This window comes from Argopecten irradians, chromosome 10 (genome assembly GCF_041381155.1).
Source record: "Argopecten irradians isolate NY chromosome 10, Ai_NY, whole genome shotgun sequence".
In the NCBI taxonomy this organism is placed as follows: domain Eukaryota; kingdom Metazoa; phylum Mollusca; class Bivalvia; order Pectinida; family Pectinidae; genus Argopecten; species Argopecten irradians.
In genome coordinates this window covers 29,994,586-30,021,231 of record NC_091143.1, presented here as the reverse complement: position 1 = coordinate 30,021,231, position 26,646 = coordinate 29,994,586, and the positions used below count along the sequence as shown (strand labels likewise).

The 26,646-nt window shown below is 35.3% G+C and overlaps 2 protein-coding genes and 2 pseudogenes across 3 annotated transcripts in view; 1 reads left to right on the top strand and 3 right to left on the bottom strand.

Annotated features, from left to right (window-relative positions):
* The window catches only part of LOC138333616 (uncharacterized), a 97,743-nt gene that overhangs the window by 31,818 nt on the left and 39,279 nt on the right, over positions 1-26,646 (bottom strand). The gene's annotated exons all lie outside the window — the stretch shown is intronic.
* Positions 2,848-4,273, bottom strand: LOC138333615 (heat shock 70 kDa protein 12A-like; annotated as a pseudogene).
* Positions 4,545-9,348, bottom strand: LOC138333614 (heat shock 70 kDa protein 12A-like; annotated as a pseudogene).
* Positions 10,894-22,881, top strand: LOC138333613 (heat shock 70 kDa protein 12B-like). Of its 2 annotated transcripts, none has more exons than XM_069282091.1 (5): positions 10,894-11,000; positions 18,531-18,901; positions 19,460-19,675; positions 20,034-20,184; positions 20,479-22,881. In XM_069282091.1, exons 2-5 carry the CDS (start codon positions 18,578-18,580, stop codon positions 21,564-21,566), a joined length of 1,779 nt encoding a protein of 592 aa, XP_069138192.1. In that variant the 5' UTR covers positions 10,894-11,000; positions 18,531-18,577; the 3' UTR covers positions 21,567-22,881. The 2 variants fall into 2 exon arrangements, with proteins under 2 accessions (XP_069138192.1, XP_069138193.1); XM_069282092.1 differs by having other exon boundaries at positions 10,924-10,986.

Below are 26,646 nucleotides of genomic sequence, written 5' to 3'. Positions count from 1 at the left end.
TATGACCTACACACACTTCAAATTATCTAAGCATTTTACAACGTGCATTTTTATTAACATTAAAATTGCAAATCACTTTCATAAATATTTCTAAAACTGGAAAACAAATCGTCATTTGACATGCAAGTTTTGTCAAAGATTGTGAGCATTAATACCTATTTCTGACTGTCGATGACCAACATCTACATGACTCGAATACATGCATGTACCCTGTATTCCTCGAACTATTGACCTGGTTCCCAGGAGTTTTATTGTAAATATTTCATCGTCTACTAAAATATAGATAATAATTCGTATCTTGTCATCCTCGATATTCCAGGGGTTCCGATCACAGAGATAGAAAGTGATCGGAACCCCTGGAGTATCGAGGATGTATCTTGTCAGATATATTTCTTAGTGTGGCGTTTTGTGTATGTACATGTACAATTGTACAAGACAATATTAGACATAAAGACAATACTTAAACAAGTGAAACCAGATGTTTAAATATACTATTTAAATCTCTGGTAAAACTATCTATTATGAACGCGTTTAGTCGGCAATAAATTTAAATGTACAGTAGTAATCACTGATCAAGGGGATTAACTCTAGATCTAAATTCTCCACTTTATGTATGTAGGTATAAAAAGAAGAAATCAGAGTTATCGGAATTGTCTTCACAAAGAAATATAATATAATGATACAAGCTTCCAATTGTAATTAAGTAACTCTATTATTTCAAGTTGATTTATAAATGTTTTAAACTTAATCATATATTTTCTGTTTAAATATTATTTAATATATATCTTCAGTAAAAATAGCTAATAAAACATAATAAAAATGAATAGTTCAGCTGATCGACTTTTAGTTGTTATATATTATGATGTTAAAGTCGGCCGATGTTTGCATTCGTTTTTTCAAGCACAGGTGCATAACGTACCAGCGTGTAATCAAAGCTCCCCTAAACCCTGACTGGCCTGTCCGTGTGTTTCAATAGTGCAAATATTGAGAGATACAGTGTACAAGTACTACACTTACCTCTACGTTTGCATGTTTCCTTATGTTGTGGTAGAGGTCCCTACTAAAACCAATGGTAGGGGACTTCTCCTACGACAACAACGATTGCTTTCTTGGTAGGCACCTATTCCCCATTCGTTGTTCCATGACTATAAATCTGGCGGGAGAGGATATGGATGGCATGGTTGTTAGAGAGACGAATATGATAGAGAGTGGATGAGTCGAGAAATTTAAAATAACTATTATTACTGTCGTTAGGAATTATTGTATCAGTTATTTTACAATTATATCACGTTTTATATTTATTATAATTTTTTTTTCACTTGATTAGACTAAAGACCAGTTGTAAGTTGTACGAATCATTATGAATGTACAATCGACAGTACTAAAAGTGTCTAAGAATGCAGAGACAGAGCAATCCCGATTTTCAGTATTTATTTGGACTTGATACTGCCTCGTTGTAAAATATATCAAAACTGAGTCGTACAAATGACACAGTTTTAAAAGTTTACGACACATGACGCCATAGTTCAACTGAGATTTGTGTTTGTCGAAACAAAGTCTTGAATCGTGTTGCATTATATATACACCTAAGTACAATATATTTTTTAAATAACATACAAGGGAGGTAACGAACAAGCCATGAACAGGTGATTTTACAACAATTAAAACATCGACTCATCAAGATATGCAAACGATCTTCTTCTTACAATCCCATTAATAGTTATGGCAATATCCTATGGAACATTTCACAATTTAATATCCTAGTTCCTCATTGTCCTGTCTTTGTTTTATATAACATAAAAATATATTGGGATGAATACAGTGTATCTAATAATGATAATAAAAAAACATATCTGACAATATTCGACGTTTATCCAGGTCTTGTTGAAGTGCTTTAATATATCTTTATCACATTTTATCTGCCTGTATAATACATTTTGTACCATTTTTTAATAATAGCACAATGAAGACGGTGATAGTTCTGGGAGGTCATTGATGTGTATTACAAATAAAATTGGTCCAAGAACACTTCCTTGTGGAATACCGCTGAATACTGATGTTTCGCCATTTTCAGTAACACGCTGACATCTATTACTTACATTCTTCTATCCAATTTAATGTAACAAAGTTTTGACTAATTCCATTTCCTGTCCCAGTCTTTCAAAACCGTTTATTTGTAATTGGTACCTTATTGAATGCCTTCGTAAAGGCTATATAAATTTCATCTTGATGTTGGAACTCGTGCCCTTTTTATAGTGTTATCTTACCGAAGCAATGCATCTGGAATAAATTAAAGATGTTTTCTGGATAGAGGTTGTAATTGTCTTGTAAATACAGCTTCTTTTCTTAAAGGGGTACGTATTTTTCATTTGAAACAATTTTTATTTTCATTTTCCACATATATAACAGTACAGAGACAGATTACAAAAAACATGACTTTCTCACTAGGTAGAGGTACTAGTGACTTCTGATCAATATATATACTAATGTTTTGAACGCCAAGATGGACAAACCAAAAATATAATATGTATATGTTGGTGTGTTTCTTTTTTTTCTTTATAGCGTTAATTTTGCTTGAAACATAAAAGTACAATATAACAGTACTTATCTTCAAATAAAAGTTTAACAAAATAAATAAATTAACAAAACAACAAAATGAGGATGATGATACATTATGTTATCAATTTTCCTTTTTTTGTTATTCAGGTACATGTGTATAGTTGATCATTTACCGGTGTCACTTTATCTAAATACATGTGAATTGTCTGAGTGGGTCTGTGGCTTACATCAGAGGAGAAAGTTTTCTACTTTATTGTAAACCATTATATATTGTCATTATAAGTTATGCTATATTTCAATCAATCAGAATAATTGTGTATTTATTATTTTTCGCAATCCAAAATATTGCAAAACATGTTCAGCAGTTTGGATTGAGATTCCTCCAATTACCGGTATATCATTTGGTAACTGCACCACTGACAAATTTTCAGGCAAAAAGAAATGATGGTGTCTGATTGGTATAATACCGTTATCGTTCTTTCGTCTTAGATCATTGCATCTTTTCGTTAAATCGCCGAGAAAAGACGAAAATATCGTTCTGTTGAGGCGACAGAGCGAAACATCGAAATGTCAGAAAGCAGCCACCATATTTGATTAATAACTGTCATGTCTTAAAATCAATTGAAAAGTTAATGTTTGGTTAAATATCAAGACTATAAATATTCAAGTTCATGAGATACAATACAGTACACTCTCTCTATAGTATGTATCTCATGTCTTGATAAAACGAAATTTTTCACTTCAAGAAGTCAAAAACGGATTTGTAAATTTGTCCCGTAAAATCGTCTCTTACGACGACGTCGAATTCCGTGTGTCCGAAGTACATTTCGATATTATAATGTACTTTCTGTGGCCAGCCATCTGTTGGGGGTTCCACACGGATGCAGCCGAGCTCAACACAGGAGCTTTCTGTGGTGTATTCAGGGTAGTTATCGGTGGAGGCAAAGATGGGGACGATCATAACTGTGTGTTTCCTGTGGTCCTCTTTATGTGTGGAAGAATAGGCATGTGACCGTATCTCAGAAGTGCTCAGTCTCTCACCTTTTGCCACAATTATACCAAACACATTGTCACAATGTGGCTCGCCATCAATCATAACTTTGTAATCAACTCGGTGCTTGTCCTTGCAGAATTTTTCTAAACTGTCGATTCCATATGTGTGTTTACACACGCGAGCAGAAATGGTTAAAGGTTCAAATCCGAACAGCACAGCACCAAGTAAAACTGCCACTTCCGCCTGGAGAGGAACCAGGACCCGCTGTTCCGGAAACGCTTTTTTGATTGCGCGACTAACAAAACCGGAAGTGGCAAATCCGCCAACTAGTAAAATCAGGTCCACCATGCTCACCTCCGATAAGATAGACCGGATGTGAGCAACAATATCATCCGTAGATGGGCGGAAGAACTTTTCCAATTCCTCTTTGTCGAGCCAAATGTTTTCCTCAGTTACCAGATTTTGAAAGTTCTGTATAGATTTGCTTTCCGCTATAAGTCTTGCAGGAATCTGAATTTTGATTTTTGAATTATCATCACGACCTAGTTTTCCTTTTTTGTGTCTCAAATTCTCTTGACAACATCATCCAGTCCGATGCTCTGGTAACTCTGAAGTTGTCAATGAATTCTTTACCAAATTTTCCGGCTATGTAGTCGTAGAAGGTATCGTCAATAGATGTGTTCCTCCCCAGGGTCCGCCCGACGCTCGACGAACCTCCATCGAAGTGCCTCCTGCAGACGTAAATCAATATAGCAAGAATCAAGATAGTATTACCATAAGTCTACGTTAAAGTACCTCGGGCAAGGATGTACAGTTAAAATGTGTGATTGTATCCACAGTGCCTCCTGTAGACGTAAATCAATATTTAAAGCATAGAATTCAAGATATGTCTCATTACCTTCGAATAAGTCAACTACGTTTAATGGTCAAACAAACGTAAGCGATGACCGTCGTATTAATATAATATAGAAAGCAGCCACCATATTTTGATTAATAACTGCCATGTCTTAAAATGAATTGAAAAGTTAATGTTTGGTTAGAATATCAAGACTATAAATATTCAAGTTCATGAGATACTATGTAGTACACACTCTCTATAGTATGTATCTCTTGTCTTGATAAAACGAAATTTCTCACTTCAAAAAGTCAAAAACGGATTTGTAAATTTGTCCCGTAAAATCGTCTCTTACGACGACGTCGAATTCCCTGTGTGTCCGAAGTACATTTCGATATTATAGTGTACTTTCTGTGGCCAGCCATCTGTTGGGGGTTCCACACGGATGCAGCCGAGCTCAACACAGGAGCTTTCTGTGGTGTATTCAGGGTAGTTATCGGTGGAGGCAAAGATGGGGACGATCATAACTGTGTGTTTCCTGTGGTCCTCTTTATGTGTGGAAGAATAGGCATGTGACCGTATCTCAGAAGTGCTCAGCCTCTCACCTTTTGCCACAATTATACCAAAACACATTGTCACAATGTGGCTCGCCATCAATCATAACTTTGTAATCAACTCGGTGCTTGTCCTTGCAGAATTTTTCTAAACTGTCGATTCCATATGTGTGCTTACACACGCGAGCAGAAATGGTTAAAGGTTCAAATCCGAACAGCACAGCACCAAGTAAAACTGCCACTTCCGCCTGGAGAGGAACCAGGACCCGCTGTTCCGGAAACGCTTTTTTGATTGCGCGACTAACAAAACCGGAAGTGGCAAATCCGCCAACTAGTAAAATCAGGTCCACCATGCTCACCTCCGATAAGATAGACCGGATTGTGAGCAACAATATCATCCGTAGATGGGCGGAAGAACTTTTCCAATTCCTCTTTGTCGAGCGAAATGTTTTCCTCAGTTACCAGATTTTGAAAGCTCTGTATAGATTTGCTTTCCGCTTATAAGTCTTGCAGGAATCTGAATTTTGATTTTTGAATTATCATCACGACCTAATTTCCTTTTTTGTGTCTCAAATTCTCTTGACAACATCATCCAGTCCCGATGCTCTGGTAACTCTGAAGTTGTCAATGAATTCTTTACCAAATTTTCCGGCTATGTAGTCGTAGAAGGTATCGTCAATAGATGTTCCTCCCCAGGGTCCGCCCGACGCTCGACGAACCTCCATCAGAGTACCATTCTCGGCTACCTCGTGTACAGTTGTGTCCACAGTGCCTCCTGTAGACGTAAATCAATATAGCAAGAATTCAAGATATGTCTCATTACCTTGATAAGTCATACGTTAAACAAGCGATGACATTGTACCTTTTAAGGTGTAATTCTTACAAAATATTATATTGAAGCCAAGATTTTCTCTTCGACACAAACAAGATATAGGAGTTAAAATAAATAAATCAATAAAACAGTTTTATGCTCTTGTGGGTAGGAATAGATTGTGGCGTCGTTTGTTTGTGAAAATGACGTTATGCTCACAAACATTTGACGGAATATTCCAATCTCCCTGTTAGGGTAGATACATATGTAACATGTAAATATAGAATATTTATACCTCTACAACAACACCGTTGAAAGATTTCGAATAAAGAAAATATGATATTAAATAAAAAAAGAAATATTTTTGAATAAATAATAATTTCAGATTGATACCGATACATATCATCTTAATCATATGTCAACGCAATTGTTATTTTATCTTGGTAGAGATACATTGCAAAAACATTATTTTCTATTGTATAAACCACTTTATTTTCTATAGTATAAACCACTTTATTTTCTTACTATAAACCACTTTATTTTCTCTACTATAAACCACTTTATTTTCTATACTATAAATCACTTTATTTTCTATACTATAAATCACTTTATTTTCTTTACTATAAATCACTTTATTTTCTATACTATAAATCTCTTTATTTTCTATACTATAAATCACTTTATTTTCTATAATATAAATCCCTTTATTTTCTATAGTATAAACCACTCTCTATTTATTTTCTATAGTGTAAATCACTCTATTTTCTATAGTATAGTAGTTTACAATACATTTACCTCCCATGTCGACGATTATGTAACACCCTCCAGGCCTGAAAGCATCCTTTAATCTGTTGTCATGCGAGTCAGTCAATGTGCCGTCTAAGAGAGAACGACAGTAGACTGCGGCAGCTTCCGGCTCTAACGCTATCCGGAGATTTTCTGTTGGGATTCCAGCCTGCATACAGATGAATTCAAGTAGGTTGGTTACACAAAATATAGGAAGCACATTTTCTTGTGAAACATTGAAGCATATTTTGGGATTATTTATTTATCATATTGCTTTTTCATTATCCCGACTTAAAAAAACATGGCATATCTAAAGCCACAGATATCTATATAAAAAAAAACAAATTAAAGAAGCCATTTTTTCTTTACATATTTGAAATTTACATAAAAATAACGAGAAAAAGACAAATTGATAAAAAATGACATTGGTTTCCCCAAAAGTATGTAGCTACCTTAATTCATAATTTTTAAGATTACTAATTTAAATGATTTTAATAAACTTGTATTTTTGTTTATTTGAATTCTTCAAAACTGCACAGATCTGCATGCTTCTTGTTTTCCAAATGATAACAAAAATGTCAATAATTTTAAAATCAGCACTTGTGTTTTCAAAGCTGTCTACTCATTGCAGCTGTGACACACAAACAATTGTAACAGGCACAGACCACACTAAACATCAAATCATGTGCTGTGATAAAGAACCACCGCGTAAATAATCTTTGCGCACTGTAAATCTATCCTATGTAATCTATGTATTTTTACTTTTGTAAATTGAATTTACATGATTTTGTTTATGTTTTGATTCTAACCAAGTCGATTAATCTTTTCAATCTGTCCTATTAGTAGTTAAAGAAAATCAATATATTGTTACCCAAAGAACACCGAAAGAAACGGTTACACAAAGTACATGGCGCACAAGAAATGATATTACATGTATGAAGAAGAAACATAGGAAAATATACAAATATTATCTTAAAGGGAAAACACTTCCACATCTGTATGTAGAATTGAGTTAAAATGAAATTAAAAGAAAACAATGAAAAAAAAAGTAAAATTAGATTGAATATAGAACGAAAATTAACAGTGCAGAAAAACTGGTGTCTCGCCTTATAGTACAAGTAAATGACTTACGGTTGATATCTACTTACTGCAATGGCCGCCTCACGCATGAACTGTTTTGCTGGTTCTGTCCAAATGGCCGGGATCGTAAGTACCCAATGAATTGCTCCAATGTCACTTACATGACACTGCGTCTCAATCGAGGCCAGTGCCTTCTTGTGTAGATATTTAATGCTCTCAGTATACACAATATTGGCAGGAAATTTGCGACCTGCCTCATCAGTTATTTTCAGTTTACGCTTGAGTGTCTGTATGAGCAAAAACAAAAATCGAATTAAAGCAGTAAACATCTCAATAAGCGAATCGAATCGCATATTAATATTTGTTGATGATTGTAATTGTTCCTTTCATTGCATAACAGCGAAATATGATCTTTTCCCTCCTTCCTAACTGACTTTATTCTTTCTTCTAACATTTCCATTGACATCGTCACATTTTGACTATGAACATGAGCGTTCGCCCTTGTGAGAACGTTTTGTAATTCGGTGATTTTGCCATGAGAATCATAGTCTATACTCGTGGTTATTTCTTTTCCTACCAGTATTGAATGAATGTGGTGACTAATATGTGTCCTTTGTAAGTATGATATGACTGGGAATATTGTTGTGTGCTGTTCAATGCCTTTGATGCGTTGGTGAGATTGCGCTATGATATGGGCAAGGATTTACATATCATACCCATTTCCCAAAACAAAGATACATGCACCACACTCAAAACTTCTCATATATGGAGGCCGATATTGACTACTGTAAACCAACTTTCTTTCGCCTGCGATTTATTTTCGCGAATTTCGCGATCAAGGTTAATTCGAGAAAGTTTATCTTCGCGAATTGATATCTATGACAATTCTTGCACAATGAAATTTAAAGATATATTCATTAAATATTTTCAAATTGAAATCGCGAAATTTAGTTGTCGAGAAAGAACGCTGGTTTACAATACAACTAGAACTTTGAATTCCTTAATATGAAGTGTCGTTTTCACAATTGTTTAACCAGACCTTAAGATCATTCCATCAAAACATTTATACAAGTGCATTGTCGATAACAATTTGTAAAATGATACATGTCTAGTATTACTATTCTATTGTGTATTCCGTAGTACAATACACATATATACGTAGGCCTATACGTTTGTATGCTAATTGATACTTTTAAAATGAAACATTGTTCTATTCTAATAAGCCAATTAATATTTGTAAAATGTAACAGTCTTACCATTCTGTCATGAAGCTGCATCTTGAATCTCCTGAAGCAGTGCCAATCTTGTTGCTGTTTCATCTGGATCAGATCAGTGTATTTCTCCTCGGCTTCGTACCCAAAGGAATGAAATATCATATCGGGGTCAAACAGGGCGGTGGTGGGAGCCTTGGCCGAGAGATGAGCCCCTGTCCTGGGGGACCATCTATTAACGAATATCTCACGTGCTCCAGCAGATTTCTCATACTCTTTACTGAATGTGAAAGCATACCCGGAGTAAGTGGTACCGAAATCTATTGCAGCCACGATACGTTTGTCAGTTCCCGAGGGTTTACGATGACGGGTAGAGGTACTCTCTGATCCAACTGAGTCTTTGGTCCCGCAGTCAGAAACGTCTGCCATCATGTACACAAGGCGTAATTTGATTTAACGAGTATACACCAATAACGGAAGTATTGATATAAAAGAATACCGAACATAATAGAGACGTTTAACATAGCACCCAATCAGATGGAACAGGAAGTTAAATGTCTTTTATGTTATAAGGCATTTGCCAATACACATGGGATTTTAAACCTATACAAAGACATTATTAGTACACGTCTACAACCTTGACTCGTTTACCATATATATACTGTACATATACACACGTAATGTTAACAGAGTCGTATATCGACTGTTAATAGAGGTATACTATTATTATCATACAGTCCCATTTTGTACATATACTATCTACATCCCTGGATTTTGTTATGCTTTTATTTTAAAAGAGTTCCATATTTTGTATACTGATTAAGTTAATGATCTAATGACGATATGTCAGTTAATGAAAAAAAATTGTTATTGCAAGCAGTCAGACTACGTAATTAATAGACGGGAAATATCCAAGGAATCCCGAGCTGGCGTTGACACTCGATATACATTGCATATTAATCTATTTTCACAATGACAATGTCATTGTCATTGCCTATTTTTACAAGGATTTTAAAGACTAAATATATCAAAAACACTTAAAATCTTTATATCGTGAAAATCAACTTATCAACTGAGATCAATTAGGAATTGTTTTTTTTAGATTGTCTAACGTCTGTCCCTGCTATCAATAACATAAAGGAACTTTAAACCTTGGCATAAAAAAGTAAAAACAAAAAATATAAACATGCCATTGTGTCCGATGGAGATATACTGGACATGATCAATCAGTATGATCGCTGTTTTTGTTCTAATCTTAAGCTTTTTGGAGTTTTAGGTATATTTGTAAAAGTCAGCTACACGGTACAATAACTTTGAATAAGTAAAAAATTATGTTAACATCTCAATTTCTTTCATCATGTGCCCAGTTTTAACTCCAAAAACGTTCAATTACTAATTGAAATTTAAAAACATTTTTCATTTTATTGAAATTGTTGGTTTTTGTTTGAATTTCCACCATCAACATTTGCAACACCAGGATAACCCACCGCGCCCATGAGAAATGAAAGGAAAATCCAATTGGCAAAACAAATATAAAACATACGAGGCACTAGTTTTATCAATGCTCCATGTCTTACATATCATAAATTTTCTATGGGAAAACATAACAGAAGTTAAAGACGATATCTTTAGTGAAGGAACTTTCTTTACGTCTGTAATGCTTTCTAATGAGGAACATGGCGTAAAGAATGTTCTTTAAACTGGGAACAGACAGCATAACATCAAAGGAAAAATAACAAAAGATGACTAATTGAAAACAAATAAAAATGTATGAAATATATACTTAATAAAACAACAGTGACAAATACTTATGTCCCTTGACTGTACATGCGCATAAATTTGGCAAACGTACAATTAAAAAATAACACACAACTTTTACAAAACGTACTGTTTACACCAATAAGACAAATATCAGCATATATCAGCGGTTCTATGTCATTTGCTACCAAACATTTTTATCATATATGATACATCGCATTTAGTATAAAAGGTGACACAAATATATTTTATAAACACATGATATGTAAACAAAGCTGACGACCTATGTTGAACGTCACTAAGCTAGGGACTTTACGTAACCGTGTCTCGTGATTGCAGGTCCTATCTTACACCGCCATGTTTGGAGAAATACTGGACTAGTCTGAGCGAACAATGTGGTAATATATATCCAGTATGTATGAATACTATTTGTTTATATAAAATTATAAGGTATGTTTATTCTATTCAGATTATAAGAATTATGTTTTTCACCAGTCAATCACTTTTAAATGTTCATAGCTGTCTATACAAACATGTACTTTCGTTTTCATAAAACTCATTTTGTCCGCATTTTTCTTTTCAAAAATATTATATTACACAATAATACCCTACGAATAGTGTATGTGGATAATCACTTTATAAGTTTAGGATATTTTAGCCAAATTACAGAGGGAGGTACTGGTGGCGTTATTGCATGTTATTGTTTCTCAAAACCAATAGTAAGAAGTGATTCCATGAAGGAACCGGTTCATTGCATGCAATTGATTAACGTCACATAAACGGCACATGTATATATGCATGTCATTACAATTATGATCTAACAGAGTTATCTATACTTTAATTACTTTCGTTTCACTCGGTCAGTCATAATGTTTACTAATGTCTATAGTAGATACTATAAGCGTTTGTATGACCGGATTTGACTTTGCAAAAGGCATGAAGTGATTTGTTTACCTTGGCATGCAAATGACTGTTATAAGTCTTATATTATGTAAAAGTGGCATATATAGAAAAATTCCAATTGCTAACAATGTACCTAAGTAACGCTTTCAAGATTTTAAAAGTAAAATTTTTATTGGCCTATTCAAAAGGTGACCAGAACGAGACCCCTGTTGCCATATCCTTTATTAAACGGAGTGTTAGGAAAGGTATGCATTTTAATAAAATTGCATAGTGTAGGAACACAGGTAATAGGCGCAGTCCCGGGTCACAAACCGGGTCGCAAAAATGGTTGTCAGATGAAAATGATAGCCCTTCCCGAATATAACCCGTCCCATGACTACAGGCATGGGACGGGTTATTCGGAAAGGGTTATCCTTTTCATCTGACAACCATGGCCAGTTTCTGTGACCTGGTACCACGCCTACCACTTGTGTGTATGAACAAACGTCGGTAGTGCTTGTTACATGGGGTGCTGTGATAATTTAGTTTCATGCCTGATAAGGCAATTATAGGTTTTCACTCATACAATCAGGTGTTATACTGTCAATTACTACGCAAATTAAAGCCTGTTTTACTACTAATGAACTGAATGTCTCCATTGGTTCGGCGTATGCTATCTGTTTGATAGTACTTCGGTGGTGTGCTGGCGTACCTTTTTTTTACCTCTGATAACGCTAATGTTATAACCGAATTACTTATGTACTAGATAACACTACCGTTGTATGTACTTGACTAAAAGTAATTGTAGTATCGGACAGCTCTGTTTATTTGATCACTATTGTTACATGAACGAATAACAGAAATGAGAAACCAGCAGCTAAATTCAAAACACAATTTAATTATATATACAATATTATACAAAGATGGTTTACAATATCTAAAGTAATTGGTGGTGGTACAAGAGTAATACGATGATTTAAAGTGTTACTTATCTGTGTGCGAATGTCCTGGTATAATCCTTGATCCTTCCAGGTTTCAAATTAACAATAATAAAAAAATCTACGAGGAAAATGAATGTCCACAGATGATTTGTAAAGTTCCAGGCAATATGAATAAATCCACACAAAGAGTTGTAATAATCCACAGATAAAGTCACAATAGCTCTCCCAATAGAATATAATATGGCACTGTACAGTATTCTTGATATGTCTCATTACAGGTCTCATTACAGTTCTGATTAGCTTTGGACAGTTGGAGTATATATAGCTAAACCCTAATTCAAGAATATTGGAGAACCTTTTACTTCTAGAAATATCTAACTAAAAACAGTAAACAAATAAACACACAGAACTTTCTGGAAATAGATCATTCTAGATCTCTACTTATAATCAACATGTTTACAAACATATTTGTTTATACATGATGATATTCTAGAAAGTTCTATAACCTAAATCAATGATATGGACTTTATAGGATGTATTGATAATAAAGCTATAGGAGTTATCTCCCTTATCTCATAACTACATGTATTTAGTGTCATACATAACACACCCCTCCTTAAAAAAAAGAAAGTTTTCTTGAAAAGGAAACTTTCTTGAAATATTAAGTCATATTTAAATCCTTAATAAAGCATCAGCCAGAATATTGTCTTTCCCTTTGATATGTTTGATGTCAAGATTGTACTCTTGCAAAGTCAAACTCCACCTGAGAATTCTTTGATTTTTGTTTTTCATTTTCCCAATGAATGTTAAAGGGTTGTGGTCGGTGAAGACCAACACAGGCACAACTGTAGTGCAGAGATACACATCAAATTGGTTCAAGGCCAAAATCAACGCTAAACATTCTTTCTCAATGGTGGAATAATTTCTCTGGTGTTTGTCAAACTTTTTCGAGAAATAACAAATTGGATAGTCAATTTGTTCAGTACCTTCTTGCATCAAAACAGCACCAACACCTACATCGCTGGCGTCAACAAACAGTTTAAACTGTTTATTAAAATCTGGAGTAGTCAGAACTGGTGAGTTTGATAATATGGCTTTCAATTTCTCAAAGGCAACTTACATTCGTCTGACCAGACAAATTTGACATTTTTCTTTAACAAAGCAGTAAGTGGAGCTGTTATAACAAAGAAATTTTGACAAAATTTTCTGTAATATCCAGCCATACCAAGAAATCTCATCAGCTCTCTCTTGCTTCCAGGAGTTGGAAAATCTATAATTGATTCTACTTTGGCCTGAACAGGTTTAACCTGCCCCTGTCCTACAACATGACCTAAAAATTCAACAGTTGCATGACAAAATTCACATTTCAATAAGTTTACAGTCAATTTCATGGTAGTGAGTCTTTCGAAGAATTCACGAATCCCGCGTAGATGGTCTTCCCACGTGTCGTGGTAGTTGATGACGTCATCAATGTATCCATCGCAGCCTTCAAGGTCTGATATTACACTGTTAAGAAGACGTTGAAATGTTGCCGGGGCATTCTTCATACCAAACGGCATAACTTTGTACTGGTACAAACCTTGTGAGGTTACAAATGCCGACACTTCTTTAGCTCTTTCTGTTAATGGCACCTGCCAATATCCTTTCAACAGGTCAAACTTGCTTACGTACTTGGCTTTGCCAACTTTGTCAATACATGAGTCAATCCTTGGAATTGGATAAGAGTCTGTTTTACTGACAGAGTTTACTTTTCTGAAGTCAGTACAGAATCGGTATGTCTTGTCTGGCTTTGGTACCAGAACACATGGAGAGCTCCATTCACTTTTGCTTGGTTCAATAATATCATTGTCCAACATGTATTGAATTTCTTTCTTTAAATGTTCTTCTTTCAAAGGATTGACACGGTAAGGATGTTGCTTGACAGGTGGCGCATCGCCTACATCCACGTCATGATAGATAGCATCTGTTTTGCCTGGTGTATCCGGAAACAAACGTTTATACTCAAGTATCACATCTTTCATTTCATTGCGTTCCGTTTCTGATAGATGACATAGTTTCTTGTCCAAGTTCGCGAGCACATCTGAGTTCCGTAACTGAACACCACAGTCTTAACCTCCATCTTGTACACCACCATCTAAGTCTAATTTACAAATATCAGCTGTACTTTCACTTTGTGATGGTACAGAGGCCAAAGTAGCAATAGGTTGAGAGGTCTTGCTCTCTTCTCTATCTACATATTTCTTAAGCATATTAACATGACATAATTGAGTTTTCTTGCGCCTCCCTGGAGTTTGTACAATGTAGTTAACATCATCGACCTTTTTCTCAACAACATAAGGTCCAAAATATCTAGCATGCAAAGGCTGACTCGGTATTGGTAATAGAGCCAAAATTTTGTCACCTGGATCAAAACTTCTTGCACGGGCATCTTTATCATACCATGTTTTCATTTTGGTTTGAGTAAGGGCCAAATTTTCTTTTGCCAATTCACATGCCCTTGTCAACCTTTGCTTAAAGTTACACACATACTCTAAGAGATTCACTTTAGAATCTTCGTCCAAAATTTTGTCTTTCAAAATTTTCAAAGGACCACGTACAGTGTGTCCAAACACAAGTTCAAAGGGACTGAAGCCAAGAGATTCTTGTACAGATTCTCTAACGCCAAACAACAACATGTGTATACCTTCGTCCCAATCTCTTTTGTTTTCAAAACAATAAGATCTCATCATATTCTTCAATGTCTGATGAAAACGTTCTAAAGCACCCTGAGACTCTGGATGATAAGCACTAGACTTATACTGCTTGATCTGGTGCTGGTACATGACTTGTTGAAAAATACCAGACATGAAATTTGAACCTTGGTCCGATTAGACAGCTTTTGGAAGACCAACCAATGTAAAGAATTTAACCAAAGCCTTGACTATGTTAGGGGCCTTGATATTTCTGAGTGGAATGGCTTCAGGAAAGCGTGTGGAAGCACACATAATAGTTAAAAGATACTCATTCCCAGACTTAGTTTTGGGTAGAGGACCTACACAGTCTATAATGACTCTACTAAATGGTTCCTCAAATGCTGGAATGGAATGCAAATGTGGAACAGGGATTTTCTGATTAGGTTTCCCTACCACCTGACAAGTATGACAAGACCTACAAAAATCAGCCACATCCCGTTTCAACTTGGGCCAAAAGAAGTGATCTAAGATCCTGTTATAAGTCTTGGTCACACCTAAATGCCCTGCCATAGGTACATCATGAGACAAACTCAGAATATCTTGCCTATACCTCGGTGGGACAACTATTTGATTGACAACCTTCTAGTCTTCCTCGGGAGACACATCAGGGGGGCGCCACTTGCGCATCAACACACCTGACCGACGGAAGTAACGAACCGGGACTTTCTCAGCCTCTTCCTCACTCAAAGCCCGATTACACAATAAGGAGATTTCAGGATCTTTTTCCTGTTCTACTATAAGCTCCTCTCTAGACAAAGATGATTTACTCATCATGTCAGCCAAAGAAGTATCCTTGTTAGGAACAACTCTATCACTATCAAAGTCTACAGGATTGCTCAAAAAATCACACTTGCCCCCGATATCCTCTATATCATGAGCCAAGAAAGTGTCACCTAACCCTGGACTATAATGATCCTCAACTACTGCAACATCAGAAACCTTCTTACTCATTGAACGAGTTACAGCACAAGAAGGGAAAATACCAGGAAATTCCTGTTGAATAGTCTCAGCATCACCTGTTTTATCAGGGATACTGGACACTAAGAGATCTACCCTAACTTTCTCTCCAGCCAAGTCATTGCCTAAAATGAGCGACACGCCCTCTATCGTAAGTTCCGGTCTAACACCAATGGTGACAGGCCCAGTTACTAAGTCTGACTTTAAATAAACACAATGGAGAGGCACATTAACAAAACCTAACTCTACACATTGAAAACACTACTACCAGATGAGGTCTCCTCAGACAAAGGCACTACGCCATCTAATATCAAAGAATGAGAAGCCCCAGTATCTCTCAAAATCTTCACAGGTTTCAAGTTGGCAATATCACTAGTAAGTGAAACAAGTACTTCTCCAAGACGCTATTAGACTCTGAGCTCTTAATCTCAACAGACACTTTAGAATCTTCCACAATATCACTAAGTTTCTGACTAGGCTTTGACATAGCTAACACAGAAGGAACTGACTGTTTACGCCTTTGCTCCTTACGCTGGAGAGAATAACATTCAGACATTGTATGCCCTACTTTCTTGCAGTAATTACAAACAGGACCAGAAGGAGACCCCACACCTGCCCTATAATCTGTTTTAGAATCAGACTTAGTCTAGAAGGGACACTAAAGGTTGGGTCCCTAGGCTGACCAAATTTACTAGTACCTGTGGTACTGTTTTTGTTTTGAGAACTGTTTTTAACAAATGAGCCTTTGTGGGTGAGAGCGTAATCATCAGCCATTGTAGCTGCTTCACTGAGTGTTTCATCCTTTCTCTCATCTAAATGAGTTTTTATGTTTATGTGGACACAACGTTTAAACTCCTCTATCAACAATAATTGCCTCAATTTACCGAAATCCTCATCAATTTCTTTAGAATCACACCCACCTATTAAACAATTGTTCTTTTTCTCTGGCAAATTCTACATGAGTTTGTTCATCTCTCTTTCTCGAGTTTCGAAATTTCTGGCGGTAAGCCTCAGGAACTAACTCATAAGCTTTCAAAATAGCTTTCTTGACTACTTGGTAATTTGAAATCTCATCTACAGACAAAGAAGGAAATTTGTCTCTAGCTTTACCAATCAAGACACTCTGAAGAAGCATTGTAAGCTTATCTTCGGGCCGTTTCATACTATCAGCTATTTTCTCAAAATGCAGAAAATATTTGTCAACTTCTTTCTCTTGAAAAGGAGGAACTAACCTAATGTTTCTACTGACATCAAAACCCCTGTTTCCTTGTAAACTCCTAAAAGTTGAATTACTTGAACCGTCTTGAGAAGCTAGTTCTAATTCTTTCATTCTAAGTTCTGTTTCAGCTTGAATTTTTTGCTTCTCTAGCTCTAACATCTGATCTCTCTTAATCTCTTTTTCTTTTAATTCTCTTTCAATTTCTTTTTCTCTTAACTCTCTTTCTTTGTCTATTTCTTTTTCTCTTAACTCCTTTTCTATTTCTCTTTTTCTCATTTCCTTTTCTTTGTCTATTTCCATTTGTCTTAGTTTCATTTCATGTTCAAGTTCCGTTTGTCTAATTTGAATTTCTGAACTGACTGTTTCCTCTATACAATCTAATGCACTAGAGTCAAATTTGTCATTGTCAACAAAATATCTTATAATTACATTCCTAATTTCAGCTGTCCTCAAATAAGTTTTGATAGTAAGGCCTAAATGTTTACCCAATAACAGTAAATCCTTCTTACTAACTTGCAAAAGAACATCCAGGGATGGCGCTTTAACAAACTGTTTTACCTGCATAGTAGTCATGTTTATTTAGCTGTTGGTTTCAAATGTAAACTCAAAGTTTGTACACAAAATTTCTTAATTAATTTTTCAAAGTTAGATTTCACAAATTAAATATCGATCCCGGACGAGCCCCCAATTCCTGTTACATGAACGAATAACACAAATGAGAAACCAGCAGCTAAATTCAAAACGCAATTTAATTATATATACAATATTATACAGAGATGGTTTACAATATCTAAAGTAATTGGTGGTGGTGCAAGAGTAATACGATGATTTAAAGTGTTACTTATCTGTATGCGAATGTCCTGGTATAATCCTTGATCCTTCCAGGTTTCAAATTAACAATAATAAAAAAATCTATAGCTCTATTTTCTTATAAATGTCATTCAAAATGGATGTAAACTGCCGTCAGATGTGGCACCAATTCATGTGATCGTATGGAAGATAAAAAACATGTTTATCCGGTAGTAGTAATCTGTCAGTATGTGCAGCAGTTGCAAGATAAAGTACAGTGCAAGTGCGCCTGTTTCTTGAACCTTTGTTTATTCACAAATGCCATTACTTGTAATTATCTTATTTCTCTCTATACTTAATTAGATACATTATAAAAACTATATAATAATACTATAACTATTACTTAAACATTTTTGTATTAGGGAAAACAGCAGTTATTGCTGACACTTGGTCCAGTTGGATTCGAGCAATGGCGACCGGTGGTGTCTCTAATCTGCCGGCAGCGGTGGTAGCTATCGACTTCGGCACCACATACACTGGATATGCATACAGCTACAGGAGTGAATTCCAAAAATCTGATGGTGCCCGGGAGATATTTCATAACAGCTGGGAATCCAGTCTAGCAGGGAATTTGTCCAAGAAGGCTCCTACTGTGGCTCTCTTTGATCCAGATGGGGTCTTTGACAGTTTCGGATACGATGCGGAAGAAAAGTATTCTGAACTCACCGATAAAAAACAGCACCAAACGTGGCATTATTATGCAAGATTTAAAATGCAACTTTTTAACAAAATGGTAAGTTTTAGTGATCGGGTAATTCCTACATAACTAATATCATTTCATTCGAATTATCAATATTTCCAGAAACATCGCATCTAAGCGTTGGCAACTGACAGCGGGACAATGGCAAACATGATTTTACAAATGCAAAAAGAAAACAGCAAAACTACATGTACGTGTACTAAGAATAATATCATATAGGCATTTCACATGTTTCTCAATTACCTGATTGGTCTTTGTTAAGGGTGATGAAAGCTCTAACATCTATCTCTATAGGCATATACAAATAAACTCATAATCATGATACTAGTACATATTGCCCTACTTACTTAGTACACTTTTCGACTAAGGAATAAGCATTCCAGACGTCAACATGATAACATGACATTGTAGATGACGTCATCAATTTTGACGCATGACGACGTTCCTGCGATAATGGCGCGATGAAAAAGCTGGAAGCCATTTGATATTCCATCATTTTTTCTACTAAGTATAGGAGAAGTTGTTTTTTTCACTCGGGTTTAGATATCCCTGTCCACTTCACAGATCCATGTAAGATTTATTCTGTTGCAGACTCTCACAAGAGAATTTGAAATCCAGGACCAAGAGGGGCGCACATGCCAAGCTATTATCGTGTTTTCAGAAAGCATACGGTTCCTTAAGAAAGCAGCACTCGATGAACTTAATGACAGAAACCCTGTTCACGAAGAGGAAATACAGTGGGTGCTCACAGTTCCTGCCATCTGGAATGAACCTGCCAAACAATTCATGAGAGACGCAGCAGTCAAAGTCAGTTTGTTAAATGTTTCTTTCATAAACTTGCATGAAATTGTGTGTGTGTGTTTTGTATTTCGCAACCACTTAATGCCCTGCAAAAAAAAAAAAAAAAAAAAAAAAAAAAAAACAACACAATTTGCATAACAAGATATCGGGTTTATATTTGTAGAATACTCTTGACATTAACGGGAAGGTAAGAGTATGCCTTATGATTAATAACCACTATACACACCTCTCATTCACATGGTTCTTAATTTTAAATACGTAATCATAATAACGTATTTAAAATAATACCGCGTAAATTATATTTAACTTTAATTCTAATTGATTGTATGTTTGTAATGTTATTTGTAAATTGGTCTGTTCCCAGGCCGGTATCCCAGCAAACCAGTTGGTGCTGGCGCTAGAACCGGAAGCTGCGGCCATTTACTGCGGGACACTCAAACATGGTACTTTAAAGGATATAAATAAAGAAGAATTTCTCTCCGTTGGTAGTCGATATATGATCCTAGATATGGGAGGTAAGATATAAATCATGTTGCTTATTACACGTGGATAAAGTAAGGTTCTTTCATATTTTCGCGAATTAAAAAAATCACGATTTTTATAAAAATGACAAAAATCAATTCCAACGATGGTTAAGATTTCGCATTCTAGCCAAAAAATGTCTGTTTAGGGTTACCCGACCAAAACGATGCATATGCGAAAATTACTGACTATACGATATATTTGAAAGTGTATTCTTCAAGCAGGATCCACGTGAAGGGTAATGTTACATGTTTTACATATGAGCATATCACTTGTATATTGTGAAGGAGGCACTGTTGACATCGCTGTTCACGAGATATCTGAAGATGGGACTCTGACAGAAATCATCCCATCATCCGGAGGAGACTGGGGAGGTACCAATGTTGACCAGGCTTTTAACGAATTCATTAACGAAAAAATTGGTAAAGCTGACGCCGAAACTTTAAGAAAGACAAGGAAATCGCATTGGATGAAGCTAGAAAGCAATTTTGAAGCTAAGAAAAGGACACTTAAGAAGACGACTGAAAAGGACGTCCGGGTTGATATCCCGCCAGTGCTGATTATTGAAGGCAAATTAGACATAACATTTTCGAATTCCTATAAAATGGACATTTCCAACAAAGATTTCAAAATGTTCTTTTCTTCGAAAGATAAGATAATAGAGCATGTTCAGAACATCCTGGGCAAGGTGAAAGGTGTCAAGTTGATAATGATGGTAGGTGGATACTCTCAGTCTGGGTACGTGTCCAGTCAGATAAAGGACACTTTTCAGAATGTCACTGTGCTGATTCCGCCTCAAGCTGAAGTAGCTGTCATGGATGGAGCTGTCCTGTTCGGATTCGAGCCACACACCGTATCCGCACGCATGTGCAGGCATACATATGGTATACGCATCATGAAGCCATTTGCCACACAGAAACATAAACCCGAGTATCGTCGTGATGTCAACCTGCAGGACGTTTGTATAAATATTTTCCAAAAGTTTGTGTACAAGGGAGAAATCGTTAAGATAAATGATAAACGCGAAGCGAAGAATCTGGTATCTCAACATTGGAAAGAAACAAGAAAATATCTTGAGATGGAAATCCCAATATTTGCTTCTACGGAAAACGATCCCGAATATACAACTGATCCGAGCTGTCAACAGATTGGTATCATAACCATCACACCACCCACCGCTGGATGGCCAAATTCAGTCAACTACTCACTGGAGGTTTACTTCGGAAGAACCGAATTTGATATTAGGGTCTACAACGATGCCACTGGAGCAGAATACGAATCAAAGTTTGATTTGCTGATAGAAAAGGAAATCCCAGAAGTTGCTCAATCTCCGAGGACAGGGGTGAAGACAACGTCGCGATGTGTTGTCTCGTAAAGTGTGTAGCGTTCTCCAGAATAGCACACACCTAAGGATTTTTTGTATAGAAATTACGAATTACGTAGGATTCAATTACACTGGAATTGATATGGATGCGGATTGAACAATCATCGGTTTTGACAGGTTATATAATACACAGTCCTCGATAATTGTTTATATTAGATTGCTATTGTAATATTTCTTTTTTGTTTTGGTTTGTAAGTATTGCTAAAAAAGAAAATACCCAAACATCTCGATGATAAGCCTGAATCGAAAATAGGCCGCACTCAAAAATAACCCTTGGTTTCCATCCAAGGAAATTATCTAAAACCTATTTTATTATATGCATAAATACATACATATGTATAGATTAATGCATGTTTTGATAATTATCATGAATAATTCATGTACTTTTTGATATATTTGTTTTGTTTTAGTTTTGAATATTTAAGTTAAACACCGATGAAATGTTTCGAAAGCAGGCCGATAGTAAGCCTATCATACCTAACAGGATAGATGACTTCAAAAATAAGACGGACTCGAAAATACACCCGTCCTGAAAATAAGCTTGGGATTTCCTACCAAAAAAGTAATATAAGCCGCGGCTTATTATCGAGATCTCGTGGTATTTTAGTAAACAATAATACATAAGTTATATCCATTGTATCGTTGTTTTCCGATATACATTTTTTCCATATTCAACTTGGATAGGTCACTGATGAAATATGACCTGGAACAAGTATCATTGCCTGTGTTCGGCATGCAATCCATAGTGACGTCATGACATAAACAATTAAGTGCCGTCTGGAAAAATGACGTGATGTCAGAATTTGGAGGATAGCGGGACAAAATGACGCCCTCCGCTGGATTATCGCGATATATTTTGACGTGAAATTTTCCGAAATGTACATGGTAGGTTTTTGTAGTAACAAAGTATGTGATAAAAACTTCTTAGACAAAATTGAATAAGTGTTTTTGAATACATATTTGAAATAATTAGTTTTTTTTTTAGTCTGATAAAATGAATAGATTGTGAAAGAGCAAGCTAATATATTCAACATAATAGTTACAGACGTACGTTTGGCTGATAATTGCAAGGAAAAACAAACTCGATTTTGTCATGTTAAGTGCTGGATGTAATATAATTAATATCGAATGATCGAATGCTACTGATTTTGTTGAAACATCGATAATAAACTGAGCTATTGAAGGCTGAATCGATAAATGATGAATAAAACAAATAGAATACGACCCCCTCCTATTATTTACATGACACATACAGTATAGAGAGATACATAAGTAATATAGAAAGAATCATGAGTCAACAGCCTCAATAATACTATATATTATAACAAAAATTACGACTGACGACGAAAAGGTTTTCAGATTATAAATTCTCTAAATGTGAATTTTTCTGTAACGTCTGAAATAATTATTTTTGTTCTACCACGCTATCCTAATCTATTATAGTGTTGCTTACAAATGTAATTCAATTAATAAAGATGAGTTTCAAAAATTCTAGCCAATTTCTGTTCAATGTTATTTATATCCGCAAGAATACTTTTTTAATTGTCATTATTCTGAGTTGTATACAATTATTAGCTATTTGTCAATACTAAATTTAATCAAGAAGACTTATTACTAAATGGTCAATGACTTTTAAACACATGTAGTGTAAGTTACGTCACATAGATATCACCGACAAACTTATACCTCTTAGAAAGAAATACTAGAGAATGAAAAGATAGTGTCAAGATAGAAATAAATCAATATTTAATTAGCTTTGAAAATTGTCGATGAACTATTTGCTGAATAATCATTAACAAACAAGATAATTACAAAAGTAATTAAATAACAGACTTCATTTCAACAAATATCTACATTAATAATACCTATTTCAACATTTATGAACGATCCTATCGCATACCTTTGTGAGTTAACGTCCTTCGTCCAAACCCAAGATGAGACTGTTCTAAGAACATTCTATTCGTACTTCACTTGAAAATAGTCGAGTATGTGTAAGAATCCGCTTAGCAATTCATAATCTATACGATTAAAGAACAATTCATTGAATACTTTTTTGATTGCGCAGCAAGTTTATTAAGCTAATGTGTAATTGAAACACACATGTGGTGAGTGAATTACTATTCCAAGCCAAGTACACACAAGTTCACTTATTTCCTTTGAGTAAAATACAAATTACCTCTACAAAATGTTGTACCCTCTTTTATAACAAAATTAACGATACAGCTAAAAATAAATTATAAGCATGTGTTACCTTATATACATCAACCATACTGATGATTCTTTGTAGCCAAAGTATGAAGAAGCAAGCCATGCTAAGGTAGATTTTAACGGATATGGTATGACATTGATTAAAAAGCTTCTCTTAATGAGCTTTAAATAGGCATACGACTGTCTACTGTTCTATTTTTAAACATAATTGCTTCATCCCTCGAACGTAAAAGTTGTATTTATGGACCATGGAATATGACAGGGTTTCTCCTTCCGATGTCAGTGTTGTTGTCTGAAAAAGATAACAATAACGTATAATAAAAACAATACAGACTTTTATAGCAATAAACTTACAGCAAGTAGATTTCCCAGCCTTTAGAAATAAAACACGGTATTATGTTTGAACAATGCGTGGTGACAGCTAGAAAGAAAAAGAAAACATTTGTCAATTTTAGCAAAGCTTTGAGACGGTTTAACAAGGTATTTGCTATTTTTTTGGTTTGTTTATGGTTTCAAAGAATACGTTTTGGTTGTAATTTTACGTCGTACCAAAGCACATAGATATTGAAATTGTCACCTATGAAATAATAAAAAAGCCAATAATTGACCAAATATTCGAGGGACCGACATCTGTCATAGTGAAACTGAAAAAAAATATGGGAGACAAAAAAATGACCTATTACAGATATACAGAAACCTTCCTAAAAGATGACAGAGAGCGATTCCCAACTTCAAAGCTATTACATTGCACCGTTATTCGATTCGTTTGAACTAAATTGACAAAAGCAAAAATAGACGATTTTCTGGTAACCTTTAGCTGTCACAAAATGTTGATTTTTAACATTTTCATAATGGTAGTTTCCCATTGGTTTATTAATATTTCCCTATAAACTTGTTTCTACATTGAGATAAATGCAGTATATTTCGTGCATGCCCCCCTTCTGTGACGTACACAATCCATGCATCAATTGTTGTTATTCAGCATTTGATACGTTTTCGGACATACAACGAATATTCATAAACTATAAAAAAAATTGTCCTAAATTTATCATTTTACAAATTTTGATAATTTAGTTTTAAGATTATTTCACAATCTTTGAAGAGTTCTAGTTTTTGGAAGGTTATTGGCAAATTGTAAGAAAGCACCTACAAAACCTAAATGGCCTACCACATTATGAAAGTAGCCTGCATGAAACAAGAATCAATCAACTATAATTATGTTACAAACTAAAGTGCAAATAATCAAGGAAATACGTTTTTCTGGAGACTTCAGCAATGACACCAATGACTTTACATGGCTTTTCTATGATGTATCTAATAAAACATGTATTACGGATATCGTCGAACAGCCAAATGACTAGCAGATACGAAAGCGTTTGCTTGACCAGTTAACGGAGAACTTTTTGTAAAGTCATATGTGATTGGCTAAATCTAGAGACTGCATTAGGCTGAAGACTCAGGATCTTAGACCAAGAAAGACACAGCAATTAAACATGATAGACGTACCCTGGAAAGTGACCTTAAAGATGTATGGTCTATAACTTTCGCTCTTTTTGTCATAGTAAAAACTGTTCAAGTGTTATACATATTTTTCTCCGTCTGTCTGAGTTTTAAACTTTCTAATTTTACCACTTTTTATAAAGTTGCAGCACTGGAAGTATTTTAATTATAAAAGTAAAAACTCTTTTTAACGTGAACACGTGAAAAAGAGGCTCGAAAGATGCCAAATCATTCCGAACTCTTCCGAACATCGTCGCGACAACCTCGAAGTCAAACGAGAGCTTTGAAACCAAGAGAAAATGTCAACATTTGGTCGACCTCAGTAGACTCTATCTACAAAGAAAATAATGCTCGCACATTACAATATTTGATACACAATATTAAAACGTAAACAAACACATGTGCGCTTACGCTAGTTATCTGGCTCACCACGTACAGGCCGTGTCGAACGTCAGCTAGGTGATACGATTTGGAATCCGACAAAACCCGAAGTCACTGAACATGTCGGTGATTGAAGGCGCTTTATTCAAAACCAGGAATATATGATCCCTAGATTTCGGCTCTCTTATAGGCCGACATATGCTTTTGGGGAGCTAAATCATCAAGTTACATGTGAATGTTTAAATATCAAATGTAGCAACTTTAACGACCTTGACATTCTTGGATATTTTTTTAGTTGACCGACTTACCTCAACCTGTGTGCCGCAATTCAAGGACCATGACAACAACTAACTCTGACATTACTATCGACGCCTAGAGCCCGTAACCACAAATCATGGGTTGACTACTGAGCTCTGAGGACTGATGTACTATTGTGTGTTTTTGAGAGACTTTGGAGAAGAAAGAAAACGTATTTAACCCGATTATATCGCTAAAATGAATTCTAATGTCGCGTCCAATTGACTGATATAACGGCGTAATGATTTTATAGAAAAAGAGTTCCTGATACCTAATACAACAGAAACTATGCCGACCTCGAATAAATCCTTTGCCATATCAAAGGATGACGTTTTCCCGATAGCAAATAACGTAAATCAGCCATTCCCGAAAATTGGTCCCACTTTTTTTCAAAATTTTTAGCAGATGTCGCTTGCGGATTTCACAATTATGTTGCCTGCTGTATGTAATTTGTTGTGCCAAATGTAAGACCACGGTCTTAGGCTACATGAAAAAATAAGAATGTGGTTATTTCAGCCACCCATCTCTTGTCTCTGTTGCTTAGAATAAGCTTGAAAATCGCCTTTATCGATGTCGCTTTCCTTACAGTACAGTTAATAGCTAGTACATTTCAATATTCTCTTTGGTAAATATTGATTTTTGGTGGTGGCAAGACTTTGACATATGTATAAAAACTGATACTTTT